Genomic DNA, 16,931 nt, shown 5'->3' with positions numbered 1-16,931 from the left:
CCATTCTTGTAGAAATATAGTTGACCAATAAATGTAGGATAGATCAAATTATTATTTGTATAAAAACTAAATGAAGCTACACAACTTTAGAAAATTAGCTTTTTATTATTAATTCCCCTGTATTGTAAGTGATATTTTTCATTGTGCTTATTGCATTATTACAACATGACCAATCAAACTATTATAGTTAAAATGGTTTATCCACTTTTTTGCTTTCTTGTCTTCCCAAACATTTTTAAATGCAAACCCAGTTAAAACAGTTTTAATTTTTAACTTAAAAGACCAATACTGACATAAAACCCTTGAAATAACTTTCCTTTGTGACAACAACACTGCAGCCAAATCAACATATATTTTTATGTTACTTTCAATTTGTTTTTATAAGTTCTGTCAACTTATCACAAGTCAAAACTTAAAATAAGAATTCACTTTGAATTCACTTGCAAAGCAAAGTTGTTTTTACTTTATGCTGCATTTTTTTTACAGTGACTGGTGTCTCTAATTTATCTTTAGATATTTTACTGTAACTTAGAAAACAGAAATTCAGTATTGTTGACTCTACCTTGAAATAACCTTAAGCCTAGGTTCAGTGTTTCTTAGATTTCTTAAGGTATCATTATATCAGTCATTAAATCAGATATTATTCACATTTAATAAAGGCAGCTGGGAAGTGATTCAGCAGGATAAGAAAAAACACTCATTTGCCACTGCACTGATGCTATATACCTGATTTTATATTAGCCTACCATAACTCATCAATAAGCTGAATAAGTTGTATACTATTTAACTTTCTTGTGACAAATAATTCTCGAATATTTGTTTTACTGGCTTAATTTTAATTATTACAGCTGTTTCAAAACAGTTTATAGTTATATTAGTTAATAGTTAATTTATAAAATAGTATTTTTATGTAAAGTGATATTTAAACTAATATATTACGGCAGAACTACACACAGCACACATTTGTTTATTAAATTGTACAATGCAAAGCAGGGGTTGAGTTTTTATTACGTATACAACACTACCATCTAGTGGTTAAATTGGGGAATGAATATCGCCATTACGTAATGACCTAAAATAACCGATGAACGCGGGGGACTTCCTATCACTAATTTTGTCCACTTTAATTAAAACTCATAAGTGAATCTGTGTGACAGTGTGGGGTAACCGCCTTTCATCGTTATTCAGCGTGTTTGCCAACGACTGATGTCTGAAGGTGCGTGCAGTTCATTTATTGTTATTAACGCTGTTTTCAAAATGTGTTGCAGGACCAGATGTTTCCATGGTCACAAATATAGTAACGTTATAGTAATGAGGCAGCACCCACACTGCTAGTTTTAACTGTCTTTCCGCAACCAAAGTTAATTGGTTATTGATTAGCCTAAAAACCAAATTATTGGTTTTAATAATGTCCTCAAAAATATCATAGCTAGTAATGATGCTATAGCCTATTGGTTGATAAAGATTTAGTATTCTGCTTTAACAAATGCCCCTGCTGAAAAACAGCATACCAGAAAGACCAGCATATGTTTTGGTGCTGGTTTGCTAGTGAACACCAGCTAAACCAGCATCAGCACCAGCTAAACCAGCACTAGCACCAGCATCCCATGCTGGTCATACCAGCAAGACCAGCATATGTTGTGTTTTGGTGATGGTATGCTGGTGGCCACAAGCTAAACCAGCTTCAAACCAGCATAGACCAGCATAATTCCCATGCTGGTTTGATGCTGTTTTTTCAGCAAGTCTTCTCTAGAAGTTTGTTTACATTTACGTATTTGGCAGATGCTTTTATCTTTTAGATGCATTTAAACGTTTTGAAACACATCGTTCTTTATTTATATTTTTACTGTGGCACTGTGGGAATTATGTTGTGACTAAGCATACAAAATAAATCAAAGCTCTGTTATATTTTGTCATCTGAAGTGCAGTTACCTTTGCCAAAAAATTGCAGTCTGTTATTGTAATTTTATCAAGAAGGTTCTTAAAGTTTCACCTTAGGATACATTTTAAAGTTCACATTTAATCTGGGCTCTTGTTGGGTGCTTTCCTTTGATATTCAGTCATCTATTTTAAAATAAATTTTAATAATAAAAATTTAGTTTTTAGTTTTCTAATAACAGAAATTAATCTGTTTGTCTACAAAAGTAACTTCAAGCATTTAACCATACACTTTCAGATTAAATAATTTTTAAGATCATTGTTAACATTTCAATCAATTGAATTAAAATTTTTTAATCCATATTGTACATTTAGCATAACATATTTTTCAGGTGTGTCATGCATTGTCCATTCATGTGCAATATACACAATGAAAGAGTGCTGTTGTATTTTAACTCACTTTTCAAATAAGAAACCACACAAGAATAAAAATATCCCTCTTCAAAAGCAGAAATTGTTTTAACCCTTAAGAGTTCCTAGGGCCATTTTGTGCCATTTTGATTTTTAAACCATCTTGACTGTGATGATTGAATATTGCCCAAATTTGCCAAAGGTTAATAATTTTTGATACATTTTAGAATTTTGGTTTCAGTTTTTTAAATTAGCTTAAAATGGCTAAGCTACGCAAAAACCGACTAATGTGTTCCTAAGACAAAAAATGCCCCATTGAAAACCATTATAACTACCATTTTTGACCCTCCATTTATCTTAACATAAAATAATATACCTTTATGTCAATATATCAGTGCAAAACACCGGGTGATTGTGAAGTTCATCCTTTTATAAAACTTTTTTTTTGTGGAAAAACTGCAAATCGAGCCTTTTATGGTCATTTCACCTTATATTTGCAGTAAAAAAAAAAAAAAACATCTAATAATATAAGTAAAGTATAGCTTATTAAATATGTTTGTTTCATTTACTTTAAAATATTAATATTTCAACATTTGAACTCCTTCCTTTTAAAAAGTGTAAGCCACCTGTGTATTTATCTGTCGTGTAAGTATACATTGTGTATTCCTAGTAAGTTTTTGAGGGTTCAATGTGGTGCCCGCGGAAGCACATTCCATTAATAGTCTTAATTGTCATATATATTTATTACATATTTTTAATATTAGCTTGGCTTGGTTTAAGTATCTTAACATTTTAAACAATACTTAAATGTATCAACAAGTAAAATAAAATAAAACAACAAGTAAAAGAAAAAAAGTTTTGATTAAACTGTATCCAAAAGTGGCCCTCCAGATTGTTTTATCCATTGTGGTAGCCCTTGCTTATAAAAAGGTTTGAGACCCCTGACCTAGATATAGGGGCTGTTTCCCAGACAGGGCTTAAGTTCAAGACTAAAAGGCCTGTTTGAGTTTTAGTTCTTAACTAAAAGTAGCTTGCACTAACATATCTTAATATACATCAGTCACATTGTTTTGTCTCAAGTATTAAAGTATTAAGCATTTGTCTCTAATATTTTTTAAGGTATGCTTGTAAAAACTACATAAACATCCTAATATAACTAAGGCCTAGTCCTGGCTTGATCTAAACCCTGTCCTGAAAACCACATCATACTGCATCTTGAAACTCAGTATTAAGGTAGATCACTTGTTGGTCAGTTCCCTTTTCTATATTTTAGATCTGTATAAATTTCTTCCCAGATTAACACAGTGGCTATATCAACTAATAATATTAACCTATAAGATTAGCAAATGCGGTTTATGTTTACATTTATGTTAACACACACATTTATGTTATTTTTTTTGTTAAAAGTTTATTATCTTTTGTCAAAAAAAATCCTTATCTAAGGTTTCTATGTGAGCATTGAAATGCAAACAGTAAAATTATGTGCTTACTGGAAATGTGTACGTGAATTTGCACAGTGAATAATGAATCAGGAAATCTTCACTGTAAAAAATCTCCATTCCCAAATTAAAATTTTCTAGTCCCATATATGAAACACAGGGAATACAATGGAATAATGGGTTACAATAAGGTTAGTAGTATACAACCCTACCCTAATAGTTAAATAATATACTGGGGGCTGAGCCCCCCTAAAATGAAAATCCTAGAGTATATACACTTTAAAAAAATTCAAAAATTGAAAATAACCCAGCATTTTAGAGTGTACATAAACACAGTTTGATTGTTTATTTTTTATTGTTTACTCGTTTTTTACTTTTGTGGAATATACCTTTGTCTTTATTTTCCAGGCAGATTAATGTAAGGACAAACAGACAGATAAATATTCAGAATATTTAATATTTAAAGTTTTATTTCATCTTTTGAAGTTTTAGGAGATCAAATAGTTTACTCATAAAACCACATGCCAAGTTCACCACCGGTTACACCTCAGATATGGTTTTAACAAAACCACATTACTGCCCTTGTTTGCACCCTCTCCTAACCCACAAACCACAACTCACCCTACATGCAGCTGTATTCAGATCAAATAGACAATTTGAGAATTTCAAAACAATTCATTATAACTATAAGAAACATCTAAAAATGTATCACATAAAGTTAGCCGTTAATGTATAAGCCTAAATGTAATTTAAATGGCCTTAATGTGGCTTTAGATACAGTATAGGATAAAGTTTGTCGTAATGAAAACATTAAAATATTCACAAGATGGCGCTGATGTCTGTGAAATAGAAGTCTGGTATTCTGGCCAAAATTAGTTTGATTATTTTTGATTGGTTAAGTGATACGCAAGACGTTGCCATGTGAGCAAAGAAGTGTTAGGTTTGCAAAATCTAAAAACAATGCACAGTAATCCTTCTAGTGTATATAGGTCAAGATAAATGACACTGAGGGCTATGTTATAAAACAATATAGCTTATCTTGTGTGTCGTTTGTTGATTTGTTTTGTATTGTAAATTAGATTGTTGTATGTGAGTTCTCTGTTGCTGCTAGAATGGGTCAGGAGTGTTGTTAAAAACTCAAATGGTTTCAGTTTCACAGATAATTTTGGAAGTGAACCATTTAAGTCACTAAAGCAGTTTCCCAAAAAAACATGTACAACACCCTTATCAGCAGCCATGCTGACAAGGATGAGAATTTCCACAAGTTTCCCACCTTTTTCATCCATAAAATCAAACTTTTATTTATATAATTATTGGAACGTTAACAACTGATCCAGTTGCAGTAAAACTACACAATGAAAGACGAACATGTATCCATTTAGCACAAAGCTTTAGTTCAAAATCTTCAGGGACTGCAGATGAAAATTAGCCAGAATGGGTAAATCTGGCACATTTACACAGGAGACTTGGTTCTTGGGTTAATTAATGTACATTTTCATCTTTTAAAAAAGCAAGAAAAGAAATACATTTTTAAAATAAAAATGTCCTTCCCCAAAAGCAGAATTTTTTAAGGTCAAATATTAATAAATGCAAAATAGTATCATCTTCATGTGTCCAACACAAATTTATTGGCTTAATAGTACACTGTAAAAATACTTTGCTGCCTTAACATTTTTTGTTAAATCAACTGAGATTTACAAGTCATGTCAACAAAGATGAATTGTCACAACTTATAAAATATAGTTGAGAAATCTCAACTTAATTTTATAAGTTATAACAACTCACCTGTAGTTATAACAACTTATCTCTAGTCAAGATAAATAATAGTAAGTTGAAATGACTTGTAAATCCGAGTTGATTCAATAAAAAAATTTAAGGCAGCAAAGTATTTATGCATTATACATCCACACAGTTTTTATAGAGATGACCTGTTGTTGTTTATGACACAGCCCCCCCAAAAAATGTTTACTACAGTAATATATTGCACTTTTTAACTTTTGTTAAACGCAACTTTGTCATTATTTTGTATTCATCGGTAGATGTATAAAAGGAAAGATGGACAGACAGATTGATGCACATGCACCAAATATTCAGAATATTTTATCTTTGAAGTTTTAGGAGATCAACTAGTTTACTCATAAAACCACATGCCACATTACCTCTAAACCTAAGATTACAGGGCACATTTTAGATATGGCTTGAACAAAACCCCATTACTGCATTTGTTTCCACCTCTCCTAACCCACAAACCATCAGACCTCAAACTACATGCAGCCGTATTAAAGTCAATGTTGATAGTTCATGAAAAGTACTGATAACAATAAGAAACATCGATAAATGTATACACAAATGTAGCTATAAATGTATATGACTGATGTGACTTCATAGATACATATATTGTAAGATAAAGTTTGTCATAATAAAACATTTTGTTATATTCACAAGATGGCGCTGATGTCTGTGAATCAGAAGTCTGGTATCCTGGCAAAAATTGGCGCCTTACATTTGTTTGATCTTTTTTTATTGGTTAAGTGATACGTAAGACGTTGTCATGCGAGTAAGGCAGTGTTAGGTTTGCCATATCTGAAAGGAGTGTGTTTGTGGCATTTTTACCTGTTTTATAATAAAACCTTGTTTGAAAGATATTTCAGACAAAAAATTACCATTAAAGATTAAATAATATAAAACAAACAATATAAAAATGTAGTGTTTTAATAAGAATATTTTGAGTCCCTTTTTTCACAACACATATTGATGCTGTCCTATGTTTGGTCTCTTGGTGGTGCTCTTCACCGGTCAGAGCTCCAAACCTGAAGGTACTTTCCAGCCTAAAGCATTATGCTGTAACCAATGCTACCACTGTTAGCCATATTTCTGTTGATGTAACCATAAAGCTACACACCCCTGTTTTGGAAAAAACCCGTGGGAACTTTAGGGGATTATCAATACAGTAGTACAGTAATACCAAACTTGCGCACAGCCCTCTTATGTAGGGCCCGCTTATCTATAAATATACATAGCTTCTCATTGGGGCTAATGTATGTATACATCAGAAAAAATAAATATTTATATGAAATATTTTAGTCATTTAAAAAAATATATGTCATATATTTTAGCCTTTAACTTCATGGTGTGTAAAACATTTTAAAGATGTATTGAAAATAAACATAAAAGTGCATTAGACAGGGGATACTTATCCGTCTAGTGTTTGTATGTCAACATAAATAAGAGACACTTATTTGTGCGTTCTCTGTTGTTGTTGTTGTTTTTAAAATAGGTCAGGATTATTGCTAAAAACCCAAATGGTTTCAGTTTCACAGATAATTTTAGAAGGGAACCATCCTTTATGTATTTGATGAGTCATTGAACCGTGAAAAAACATGACTTTCAGCAGCCATGCCGACAAGAATGAGAAGTTCCCCGAGTTTCCCATCTTTGTCATCCATATAATCTCATACTTTTATTATAAGAACATTAAAGACTGATCCAGTGACAGTAAAACTGAATAATTATTAATCAGATACTGTAATGTTATCATTAAAGGTTCATAAAGGAGCGGCTAGTGCATCTGATCTAGAAATGCCTCCCAACCCCCATCATGTAGTTTGGCTTTGGCTTGGCATCACCAACAAACTGAATAGAAAAGAAAGTGAAAGAGTGCCGGCTCGGTACTTTCCAGGGTGTTGTCATTATGCTCGGCATGTGATATTTAACCACTGGTGGCGTGATTATACAATCAAACAAAAAGAAGAAACATTTATCTGCTTTGTCAGGATGCAAAGGGAAAAAAATATGATTGAAACACACACACACACACACACACACCTTTTCATCCATAGTTTTGTTTTTTGTCGGATCATATCGTAGCACATTTGTGGCAAAAATAAAAGTCTGTCCGACATTTTAAATATCTCATTGGTAGAGAAAATGGCTTCTCTTAGCTTTGCACATTAAGCTGAAAATGCTGGTCGGTTACCATTAAACATATTATTATAGTATAATATATTTTTTAAATTAAGTATTAGATTATATTTATATTATATACATTTTTATATTATAGTATAATTATAGTAAACATAAAAATGTGTTTTAACTTAAACTATATAATTGGTATATCATTCTAACTCAATATAATGCATAATTTTGCATGCAATTAATATTTATATTGTTTATTTAAAATAATAAATAGTGTCTAGTGCAAAAGTTATCTGTTGTGCAATGTAACGTCACAGTAAAAGTTATTTTGAAGCAGTTGTATGAATGTGGACCAGACTGTCATTGCTTGCATTTCCTTTTTCCGAAAGGGGGTGATAAAGCACAACATCGCATTCACACATGCACCATAAACCAGACATAGCCAGGTAACCAGCTAAACTGATAAAACAAAAACAATAGGGACTTTCCAACAACGGCACAAAACAAAGATGATCTGTACAAATAAAAACACTGTAAAAATTTGGGGGAAATTGGCCTAGGGGAAGTTAGTGTTTTGAGCAAATGATATTGGCCGTTTCTATAATGTAGTTTTGTGTTGAAAAGTATATCATGTCATATATTATTTCATATTTTTAATATGCAAAATAAATATTCAGGCTACTGCAATTTGCTACGTGTATATACATTTATGCCACTTCTAGGAGCATTAAACAGTTTGTGTAAAATCACTTAAGTGTCATTTCTGTGTCACCTTTAAAGAGCAAAGATGGATTAGTTTACATTACAATATATAGGCCAACAGAAGTGCACAAATAAAAAAACTGAAATTTGATGAAGAAGACAGATAAATATTGACGATGATATGATGCCCTACTGCACAAGTAGAAAATGGTAATGAAAAGTCAATGCTTTAAAAAATGAAGCTGGTTTTGACCTCTTTAAAATTGTTGGCTTGGTTTTGTCTCAATATTGAAACAAAAAAGAAAGCGAACCGGTTGATAAAACCCCCACCATTAACCAGTGGTGTGGTAATGAGCCAAACTGTCATTACTTCGAGAGTGAAAGTAAAAAATATGTGTACATACATGCACGCTCTTGCTCTTAGCCGAGCTTGGCACACATTTTTCAATCACAAAATGGCCGGCAGTTACAAAATGGCGCTGCCGTACCGGCAACTTTGGGCATTTCAAAAAAGTCACGTGATTTCACCGAAACCGATTATGCACCTCAACTAACTTTTTTAAAATCCTTATCTCATTTTTGCTCAATGATATCTTATAAATCAAGCTTTGCATGCAAATTTTTTTGTACAGTGATTTAGTCCAGGCTTAATTTAAACTTAAACAAAATCAAAATCCCCAATTTGGCAATGCCAACACAATGTTCTTTATCTTATGCAAGAGCATCGCTCTGTAGCAAAGACAAATAGATGCATTGACATGTAGACCATGCAGGTATATTAGTGTTATTGTTAAGATACAGCAACCAATGATAGCAGCCATTTTATAGCAGGTAAAAGCGTGCCAGTAGTCTAAAATGGAGATCAGATCTTTGTCATTTGTCTTGCTGACATTAGGAGGTGGTACTGTATAATATGGCATGAGACAGGTGTGGCCAGGCACTAAGCCAAACATACAAATGTGTGACCAGGAAAAACAACAATAGTTACTTTATTTGGCAAAACCGGGTTAACCTGTTTGCCAGTCACTACACAGCCCAAACTAAAATTCAAAATGAAGCCTTATAAAGTTGAAACAGTACTCAGGAAATTTTTGTGCATGTTTATATGCTGTATATAATTTCATTTTTATCTCCATACTGGTCTTTAGTACTGATGTATGCACACGTTTCATGATCATAATGTTATAATAATCAGGATCATATTTTTATTGTTGTCGGCTTTTATAGGGCATTAATATGACATTAAGTCATTTATCAGATAAACCAGAAAAAAACTTAAAACATTAAAAAGTCTTTGCAGGTTTTATTAATTTCACATGCCTTTAATGAAATCATAATTTTTCATAATTTTTGCATTGTCTTCTGCATTGACCCTTCATGTTCTGTCTGTAAAAGTATAGGGTGATTCCAGGACAGTAACAGTATAGTTTGCAATTTTGTTGGGAGTTTAACACAAGCTGGTTTGGTTTACTCTGATAAAGAATATGGTGCTACCAGGCAGAGTGCCAGATAAACAGGGCATTTCAAGTAAGTCACGTGATTTCATTGAATAAATAGTTGCACCATTACCAACTGCAGAATTCAGAGTTAAAATTCAAGCCACTATAGTGCAACCGGTCATTGTATTATGATGACTTGGTAATAGTTTTGTATTTTTATCTAAGGTATAAGGGTTTTATAAACTTGAAATAAAATTTTGAATAAATTAATTTATACATTTTGGCACTTTTATCCAAAGCAACTTACAGTACATTACAAGGCATACATTTTTTATCTTTATGGTTTAAACCAATGACCTTCTGAACTGCCAATGCAATTCTCCACCAAAGGGCTATACAAGAGTATATGCCAATGAACAGACAACCATGAAAAGATGCTTACACTATGTGATATGTGACAGCATTATAAAGCTTAACTGTTCATTAGTAAAACACAAGCTCAAACTAGTTGAAGTAGCACAGTATTTATTGATATTCACAGTTTTACATAATTGCTTTAAGTTATTTATTAAAAATCATTTTGACCGATAAGCGTCATGGTTTATTTTATGTACTGGTCTAAAAGTGCAAGCCGCAGATCTTTGTGATTATGATTGTGAGTAAAAGCATCTATTTACAGTCTGTAATGAAATCTTCATTATCGAATTATTACTATGTAATATTTACATTTATGCATTTGGAAAATAATTTTATCCGAAATGTGTTCCCTGGGATCGAAACCACAACCTTCTCACTGCTAACACAATGCTTTACCACTGAGCTAAAGGAACATTTTATTGAGTCCCATTTTCTTTTTCTTGGTCTGGATCATTAAAGATCCTCTCTCTCAGTTTATAGTAACTACCCTTCCTGTCCATCAGTTCTTTGTGAGTGCCCTGCTCGACCACCTCTCCACCGTCAATCAAAACAATCTGATCCGCCCTCTCGATGGTTTTCAGTCTATGAGCAATCACAAGCAAAGTCTGGGTGGGGCAGCTGGCCAGGGTTTGTTGAACCTGTAAAGTAATAAACATTGTGGTAGATGTCTAAATTGATATGTATATAGTGTATGTAGGTAAGCATTGCAAATATTTTACCATTTGTTCACTTTCGGTGTCCAAAGAGCTGGTGACCTCATCCAGTATGAGGACCTGAGGGTCTCTGATTAAAGCTCTGGCGATAGCAATGCGCTGCTTTTGACCCCCAGAGAGAAGACAACCACGTTCTCCAACATCTAATAATAATACAACATAAAAATGTAACTCATTGGCATTTTTCTAGGATTATCACTGGCACTTTTATCCCGTGTTTAATAAATGCAAAATCTCAAAGAAAACAACTTATCATAGCTAATAATATAATTTTAAAATTTATATATATATATGTACAATCTTCCGCTTTATTTTTCATTTTTTTACATAATGCCTTATTTAAAAGACCACTTAAGGGATTTGCACGCTGAAAAACTCTGGTTTATGCAGGTAAAGGCAGCTTAACCACTGTAGGCTAGTTGTGATACCAGCGTCCTTTGATTGGGTGTAGGTGGATAAGTTACAGGTTAGAAATGCTAGAAATTTTGATGTGTTACTTATAAATTGGTTTTATTTCCCTTAGCCTTTGCCAATACTGTAAGTAGTTAGATTCAATTCCTACCAACTTATAAAATCAAGACAATTGATTACAGTAAAAAAAACGGTGTTTACCTGTGTCATACCCATTTTCCAGTTTGCTGATAAAGACATCGGCATTGGCTTTCCTGGCGGCCTCCTTAATTTTCTCCATTGTGCAGCCGGGCAGACCATAGGCGATGTTCTCCCGTACGGTACCGGAAAATAAAACAGGCTCCTGACCCACCATCGTTATCTGAAAGGTATTTAATAAAATGTTATTTTTATAACCCTCCTTGGTTATATTTGGTTCTTTTGTTTACCTTAGTCAGGGTAGACCCCATATTTAATTTAACATGGAAGACATACTTTTTTACAATGACACTTTTTGAAAATATGCTTATTTTCCAGCTCATATGATTTTTACCATTTTGGAATTCATTCAGCTGATCTCCGGGTCTGGCAGTACCACTTTTAGCATAGCTTAGCAGGTTGCGCTTTTTCTAGGGCGATATGTCTAGGAACTATACTCTCATTCTGGCGCAATGATATTACGCACTACCCGAAAATAGTCCCCTTGGTAACTTTCAATAGCAGGGGACTATTTTCAAGCTCTGTGTAATATCATTCTACCCAGTCTCACAAAGTTTCGTGATATAGTCACGTATTTTTTTTATTCTTTTTTCGTGATATTATCACGAATTTCCGCGTTTTTTCGTGATCGTATAACGAATTCCTGTTTTCGTGTGATTAATCACGTATTGGTTACTCAACTGCTTTTTCCTATTTTTAAACCATTGTCGCTTCGGTTTAGGGTTAGATTTGGTGCTTGCATTAGAATGACACTTTATACATTGGTTTATACTACTTTTTCTGATTTATTTTTTTATATGTCGCCTGGCGTTGGGGTTAGAGTTGGGTTTGGGTAGGGATGTCATTTTATGTAAATCTAACCCTAAACCGAAGCGACAATGGTAAGAAAATAGGACAAAACAGTTGAGTAACCAATACGTGATAATCACACGAAAACAGGAATTCGTTATACGATCACGAAAAAACTCAGAAATTCGTGATAATATCACGAAAAAAGAATCAAAAAATACATGACTATATAACGCCAGAATGAGAGTATAGTTCCCAGACATATCTGCCTAGAAAATCGCAACTTTTAATTTTCCGTCGGTCTTAGTACATGATGTAACTACAAAAGAGTCAAGCTTTATATAGGAAAAATATTGATTTCTTATTTTTTTTGTGCGATGCTAATGGTCTAATCAGATTCAATGGATTATGCTTAGCTATGGTAAAAGTGGTACCGCCAGACCTGGAGATCAGCTGAATGGATTCTAAAGCGGTAAAAATCAAATGTTTAACTCTATGGGAGCTGGAAAATGTGCATATTTTTTTTTTAAAGTGGAGTGTTCCTTTTAAAAGGCTGATGTACAGAATCAAACATTTGAACATGACATTTTGATGTTACTTAATACCTTTTTAATGCGGGACCATGAAAGTTTGCTTCTTACTTTAGCTTTTGGATAAAGTAACCGTATTTTAACAAAAAAAAAAAAATGATTTGAGATCAAACAATACCCCATGTTGAAATCACATGGAGGACTACAATAACAACAGGGACATTATTAAAGTACTCACCTTGCTGTGTAGGTAGTTATGTTGATAGTTTTGTAATGGTTGTCCATCTAACAGAATCTGACCGTGTTGAGGTTGGTAAAATCTCTCCAGAAGACTAACACAGGTGCTCTTTCCTCCACCTGACATCCCAACAAGAGCAGTCATCTGACCCGGCTTCAACTCCAGAGAGAAATTCTGAAAACAGGTGAAAATTAAAGTAAGTACACAATAATTAGGGTAGATTTAAAAAAACTAACTACAAAGTTTCCTGTACTTTTATGTAAAGATTCAAACGACTTAAATGCAATGTAGCCCAAACATTAAAAAACAGCAGATAAAGGGGCATTTCTGACATCACAAGGGGAGCTAAATTTCAAATACCTATTTTTTCACATGCTTGCAAAGAATAATTTATATAGCACTTAAACATGGAAAAAGTCTTGGAAAGATTTAATTTAGACTTCAAGTACTGTACCTTTAAGACATTGTGATCTGGTCTTTTAGGATAGGAGAAGATGAGGTCCTTAAAGCTGACGTGTCCTTTCAGAATACTGGGTTGCAGGTTGCCATCCGCACTGACCTCAGGCTTACGGTCCAGGTACTCAAACACCTTACCAGCCGCGCTCACTGAGTTCAGCATGTCTCCAAAGATATAGATCAAAGTCTAGGATAGAGATGGACAAATATTTGGCATAGTCACCCAAAAATGAGATGTCTGTCATCATTAATTTAATTTCAAATGTGTGATTTTCTTTTCTTAAATTGGTTGGATTCAATTACGGTGATCATTTCAAACTTTTAAGAACTTTTTTCTAACCACATGAGGGTTAGAAAAATGTATGACAGAATTTTTATTTCTGGGTGAATACTTCTTTAAATATAAAAGTTCATAAGTCTATAAATATTCAAATGTGATTATTAATCAGCAAATTATGTAATTAAAAGAAAACCAGAACAATACCCTAATGTTGTCTCCAAGATCTGACTGATAGAGAATGAAAGAGACAAGATTCCCTGTGCTCATCTGTCCATACTGGATGAAAAGTCTTCCATAGTACAGCATGGCTACCTTCATTCCTACTTCTGTCATCTGCAAACCACAAACATGGTCAAGCTAAGAATTTTGTTTCAAAGGTTATATAAATAAAATAAACACTTAATAAACTGACCCGCCTAACAAGCAGGTAAATCGCCCTGACTGTGTCCCGTCGGGTCTTCCGATTATGGGTGTCCATTAGGCAGACATCATAGCGATCAGCTTCTCGTAGTTCTGCCCTAAAACTCTTCACAGTCCTGATGCCTGACACAGCCTCTCCAGCAGTTTCATTGGCTCGTGCCATAGAGTCCTGGACCTCTTTTGACAGCCTCTAAAAAGAGCATGAATAGATATAAACTATAAAAGAGCAACTGATAAGTGAATATATCTGACCACAAATCGTTTTCCTATACACAAAAATGTCTCCATACCTGATAATGTGTGTCGTAAATGTTCTGCAGCAAGCCTGTCAATGGTGTCTCCATAAGCATCAGTAATGTAAGTTTCCAGGACAGGCTTACCATCAAATATAACATGCCCACTGTTTTTATCATGGTCCGCAGAAGAACGTTGACATTCAGGGCTACAGCCCGGCCCATCAGAGTAGTATCTGTGGAAAGCCTTGACCCGATATCACCTGCAAAATAGATCACCAGCCTAACATGAGGTCCGTTGCTTGTAAATAATTGTTATTAGTATTGCAACAGCAGTTGTATTGAATCTACCTGTCTTTATGGTCTCAAAGAAGCCAATGTCCTGTTTGACCAGCGACCCAAACAGGTTCACTTTGACTCTGCATGTGAAGCTATTGATGGCACACATGAAAAGTCCTCCGCGACATCCTGCACTGAATGAACTGAAGATAAACAAAACCTTTATTAAACAACAAACAGGTACTTAAATATACACTATATATATATTTATGTGCAATACTAACCTTCCCAATGAGAATAATGCCATGAGAAATATAGCCAATCTAAAGTTATCCCACTGGTACTTGGAACCTAAAATGTCAATCACTTCTCCTGTGTACAATGGGATGAACATCTCACCTGACATCACACAGACAAAAAGCATTTACATTTATAAAGCTGGTTTTCATTACACTTATTTGATATATAAAGTCAATGTAATGAAATACTTACAGAGGACAGCTAATGCCAGAAAGACAAAAGCTCCACATAGCAGTATGTAGTCAGGTCTGTATAAACGGATGACCCGCATGAAGAGGACTCGAGCCTTCTGTTTGTTCTCTTTCCCTTTAGCATCTCCGTTAGTGTCAGGCAATGTGATCTCCCAAAACAGGCAAGCCAATGCTGCAGCCACGCTACCGACAAGCCACGTATTAAATTTATCGAGCCGATAATTTCCGAAAAGATTCGAGCGCCCGGTTTCATACACCGAACTGATAAAACAGTGTACGACGATCCATCTCTTCATCAATGGATCTGTCGCATCTTTAAAGAAAACAGATCCAGTGTATAGCAGCGTGCATCGCAGTACAGATTCAACCCATTGTCGTAACAAATTATAATCCAGATTCCTTGTACGAGATTTTAATAATGTACCGCCGAGGTCCAGTGTGTAAACTATAAACAAGTCTATGCATAATATACAAGCGAACACTAAAACTTTCCGCATGTTGTCTGTTAATCTGATACTGCGTAATAAATAATTAATTATCCTATTCGTAGCCTATAAAGATTACAAGCTTGGTTATTATTTCTGTCTCGCCACCGTCTCTTCCACCTTTTCTCACGATTTCGAGCTTTTCATCTCTGTTCATACTCTGTCAGGTCAGGTAGGGACACGGACATTGTTGTCGTTTCACTTTCGATTTCTCTCAATTCGGGGGTTTCCTTAAAAAAAAAACACCAAAGCGCAATGGCGCTCTTAAAAATATGCTATATTTTAATATGAATGTGTTTGTGGAAAATAGGATAGCACAAGATTTGACTGCAAGGACAGCTGGTGCAACCGATGAGGAAGAGATAAACAGTGCAGTTCTTACACAACTGCTGATGACCACACCAGATACTGACTGATTCTTTTGTTCAGACCTATTTCTGTTTGTCACGTCTGTGAAATTTGTTCAGTTTGTGTTTCTTATTTTCAAACAAATATAGGCTTATTAAAGAGAGAGTTCACCCAAAAATAAAAATTCTGCATTATTTACTTACCATGGTGTTGTTACAGACCTGGATACATTTCTTTGTTCTGCTGAACACAACAGAAGATATTTTGGGCAATGTTTTTAACCAAAGCATTTACGAGCACCATTGATGTTCGTATTTGTTTTTCCTACTACACTCAAAAAATACGCTGGATTTACTTAAAAAATAAAAAATATAGTTTATCATTTTTGCATCCACTTTTTTTAGGTAAGTTGCACATGTAATTGCTTAAAATTCCATGTAAAACTTACTTAAAAATGTGCAATTGCTTAAAATTCCATGTGAAACTTAAAAAGTGGATGCAAAAATCATGCACTATATTTTTTATTTTTTAAGTAAATCCAGCGTTTTATTATTTTTTATTTTTTTGAGTTTATGGAAATCAATGGTGCTCCTGTTTTATGCTTGCTTACAAATATATTCCTTTCTGTACACTTTAAAAACAAACGGTGTTATATAGCACCAAAAGTGGTTCTTTGCTCGTAATCATAGAAGAACCATTTTTAGTGCCATATAGCACCGGTGAAGCACCAGTGAAGCACCAGTGTAGAACCATTTAGTGCTATGTAGAACCATATGTGGTGCCATAGTGGTGCTATATGGCCCCTTTATGGCTGTATGGCACTAAAAATGGTTCTGTTATGATTATGAGCAAATAACCA

General features: G+C 33.9%; 1 protein-coding gene across 1 annotated transcript; it reads right to left on the bottom strand.

Moving 5' to 3' along the window:
* Positions 1 to 10,292: 10,292 nt before the first annotated feature.
* tap2a (transporter associated with antigen processing, subunit type a) lies at positions 10,293 to 15,920 on the bottom strand. Its single transcript, XM_065286771.2, has 11 exons — positions 15,241 to 15,920; positions 15,033 to 15,147; positions 14,821 to 14,951; positions 14,527 to 14,732; positions 14,229 to 14,426; positions 14,021 to 14,149; positions 13,535 to 13,723; positions 13,081 to 13,254; positions 11,527 to 11,686; positions 10,921 to 11,057; positions 10,293 to 10,839 (listed from the first exon to the last, which is right to left on the bottom strand). The coding sequence occupies exons 1-11, from the start codon at positions 15,734 to 15,736 to the stop codon at positions 10,618 to 10,620; spliced, it is 2,157 nt and encodes a 718-aa protein (XP_065142843.1). The 5' UTR covers positions 15,737 to 15,920; the 3' UTR covers positions 10,293 to 10,617.
* Positions 15,921 to 16,931: the final 1,011 nt, after the last annotated feature.

Source organism: Paramisgurnus dabryanus, chromosome 19 (genome assembly GCF_030506205.2).
Source record: "Paramisgurnus dabryanus chromosome 19, PD_genome_1.1, whole genome shotgun sequence".
NCBI classification, from domain to species: Eukaryota; Metazoa; Chordata; class Actinopteri; order Cypriniformes; family Cobitidae; genus Paramisgurnus; species Paramisgurnus dabryanus.
The sequence above is the reverse complement of the archived record's forward strand: the minus strand, read 5'-3'. Positions and strand labels throughout refer to the sequence as shown.